This window comes from Castanea sativa, chromosome 6 (assembly GCF_040712315.1).
Source record: "Castanea sativa cultivar Marrone di Chiusa Pesio chromosome 6, ASM4071231v1".
NCBI classification, from domain to species: domain Eukaryota; kingdom Viridiplantae; phylum Streptophyta; class Magnoliopsida; order Fagales; family Fagaceae; genus Castanea; species Castanea sativa.
In genome coordinates this window covers 48,248,877-48,251,690 of record NC_134018.1, presented here as the reverse complement: position 1 = coordinate 48,251,690, position 2,814 = coordinate 48,248,877, and the positions used below count along the sequence as shown (strand labels likewise).

The 2,814-nt window shown below is 36.6% G+C and overlaps 1 protein-coding gene across 1 annotated transcript; it reads left to right on the top strand.

Moving 5' to 3' along the window:
* Positions 1–475: 475 nt before the first annotated feature.
* LOC142638073 (aquaporin TIP1-3) lies at positions 476–2,556 on the top strand. Its single transcript, XM_075812066.1, has 3 exons — positions 476–734; positions 1,103–1,353; positions 1,906–2,556. Exons 1-3 carry the CDS (start codon positions 602–604, stop codon positions 2,278–2,280), a joined length of 759 nt encoding a protein of 252 aa, XP_075668181.1. The 5' UTR covers positions 476–601; the 3' UTR covers positions 2,281–2,556.
* The last annotated feature ends 258 nt before the right edge of the window (positions 2,557–2,814 follow it).

Sequence of the window (2,814 nt, the reverse complement as noted above, 5' to 3'; positions counted from 1 at the left end):
GGGACGGTGGATATTAATGACCATTGGGACCCATGTGGGCCCATTTAGAGCCGACTCAACCTAACCTCAATGGTCCCACCAACACATTACAAAAACCAAACACACGTTTGATTTTGACTTTTCAAAGGTCGGTTCGAGGTTCTTGTCCAAATCCAAAAAAACTCGCCGTCCAAATCGCTCCCGCGCGAGCACGAGGTTTATTGGCTAAAAATTCAATTGGGGTCCCACCACGTGTCATTTGTAAGCGATCCCAATTACGGACATCGCCGATTCAATCGAAACCGATTTTCAATCACAACCACACACGTGGCAGACATATGACCGAACTCTTTTAGCTGTAAAGTGACCGACATGTGGGCTTCGAGAAAACCCTTAATCATTGGTCGTAAGTATTTTTTTTTTTACCGCGTACCGGCTAGACCGGTTCCCTAGCCGTTATACCTGGTATATATAAGAACTGTCCTAACTAAACTCTACTAAAATAAGCTAATATTACTAGTACATAAACAAAGAGAGAGAGAGAGAAGCAAAGAAACTAGTAATAAAACTCTCCAGCTCAAGAGAAAGAAGGAGAAGAAGAGCTAAAACAAATTCAACAAAAATGCCAATTAGTAGAATTGCAATTGGTTCACCGGGAGAGGCGAGCCATCCCGATGCCATTAAAGCTGCATTCGCAGAGTTTTTCTCTATGGTTATTTTTGTTTTTGCTGGAGAAGGCTCTGGCATGGCTTTCAGTAAGATCTCCATTTCAAATATAAGCTTGTCATGCAATACCAAATTGGGTTTAAATTTCTTTTTTCTGTATAGAGTTTTTTTATAAAAATTTAGAGTATGCTTGGTTGTATTGTTTAAACATCAGTACGTATTTTTATAATACTTTTTTATGTACGTGTATTTTTACAATACTTAAAAAATGTTACTAATTAAAACAATTAAAATAACGTTACTAAACGGATCCTTATTTTTAAACTGCAGAAGAAAAAAAAAGTTGTAGTAAACTATCACTAATGTAACCTATCTCATGGAATTGGTGTCGCGATTGGATTTTATGAGTGTTACTTTCTCACAATTGACAAGGACTTATTGGTGGATATTTTTGCAGACAAGCTTACGGGTGATGGACCATCCACACCATCTGGCCTTGTAGCTGCTGCACTGTCTCATGCATTCGCACTTTTTGTGGCGGTTTCGGTTGGTGCAAACATTTCTGGAGGGCACGTAAATCCGGCTGTGACATTTGGTGCTTTTATTGGAGGCAACATTTCTTTGTTGAGGAGCATTTTGTATTGGATTGCACAGTTGCTCGGTTCAGTTGTGGCTTGCTTGCTTCTCAAGTTTGCCACTGGTGGACAGGTAAGAAACTTTGGAAATGAAATTTTATATCTTAGACGAACAATATGCAAGTATATTTCTATTGTAAGATTTGAGAATTTGACTAATTTAATGCAGTTTTCTCATTTATTTGTGTGAATTTAATTTTGAGGTAGTTTGTAGAAATCAATATTGTTTAAATTTTGAAGCAATAGTATTTAATTTAACATTAAATTGAACGATTTGAAATTTTTTACCTAAGGTCAAAATTTGTTATAGTAAATCTAGCAACACAACAAATTCAATAACATTTTTCGTAATTGGTGAGATGATAAGTTGTGATTGGTGTACAATATAAGAGTGATTAATGATAATCTCATGTAAAAGTAATGTATGTCACCTCAACGAATTGTCAAAAAAAATTCTGAAATTTATCGTCTTCATAAAGTGAGTTTGTTTACTCTTTCCCCTTGGTTCATAAGCCCCAACCATGTACTTCAAATCAATGATTTATTCTATATTAGGTATACTTTCAAATAAAATATAATGTTTTTTATGCCTAACTTTTGACTTTGTACTTGACCCACTTTGCAGGAAACATCAGCGTTCTCCCTATCATCTGGAGTGTCTGTATGGAATGCTGTAGTTTTTGAGATTGTGATGACCTTTGGCCTTGTCTACACAGTCTATGCCACAGCAGTGGATCCAAAGAAGGGGAACATAGGCATAGTTGCACCACTTGCAATTGGTCTCATTGTGGGGGCTAATATATTAGTTGGTGGTGCCTTTGATGGTGCATCCATGAACCCAGCAGTCTCCTTTGGTCCTGCTGTGGTTAGCTGGTCATGGGCTAACCATTGGGTCTATTGGCTTGGTCCAATGGTTGGTGCCGCCATTGCAGCCATTGTCTATGACACCATCTTTATTGGACAGAGTACACATGAGCCACTTCCCACCAATGATTTTTAGGAATGTTGTATCTTCTTAAGATTTAAACCTTTCCTTCCATGTTATGGAGAGAAGAATAATGGAAAAAAAAACAGAGTGATTATTCTTGTAATGGGCTGGGGAGTGAACTTTGGATTTCATGTACTCTTGTTATAGGTTTTGGTGGTGTTGTTTCATCTATGTTTTAGGAATGAGTGAGCTTCTTGGATGTCTTTTTCTTTTTTTCTTTTTTTTGAGAATCTAAATTTTTGGATGTCTTCTTTGTTTTGCTATCATTTAGTTGAGCAGCTTTTGCACGTGATTAATCACCTTGGACAAAATTAGTTATATTTGGTACTGATCATATCTAGTTAAGACAGGGGGAGCACTAAAATTATTGGATTGCATGACTAGTAGTGTAAATTGGGGAACCAAACGTTTGACCCTTTGAGGTTATAACCCAACAAGGTATTTGCATAATAATTAAACATTTAAATGAATTTCACTCTAAAGCGTGCAGTTTTTATGACCAAATGTTTGACAAGGGAAAGTAAGCAATCCAAAAAAAAAAAAAAA

What these genes read in the sequence shown, in the direction of transcription:
- LOC142638073 (XM_075812066.1), top strand. Translation starts at nt 602, where the DNA reads ATGCCAATTAGTAGAATTGCAATTGGTTCACCGGGAGAGGCGAGCCAT. An exon ending in AGGCTCTGGCATGGCTTTCA is followed by an intron (nt 735 to 1,102) that starts GTAAGATCTCCA and finishes ATATTTTTGCAG; the next exon opens with ACAAGCTTACGGGTGATGGA. An exon ending in AGTTTGCCACTGGTGGACAG is followed by an intron (nt 1,354 to 1,905) that starts GTAAGAAACTTT and finishes CCCACTTTGCAG; the next exon opens with GAAACATCAGCGTTCTCCCT.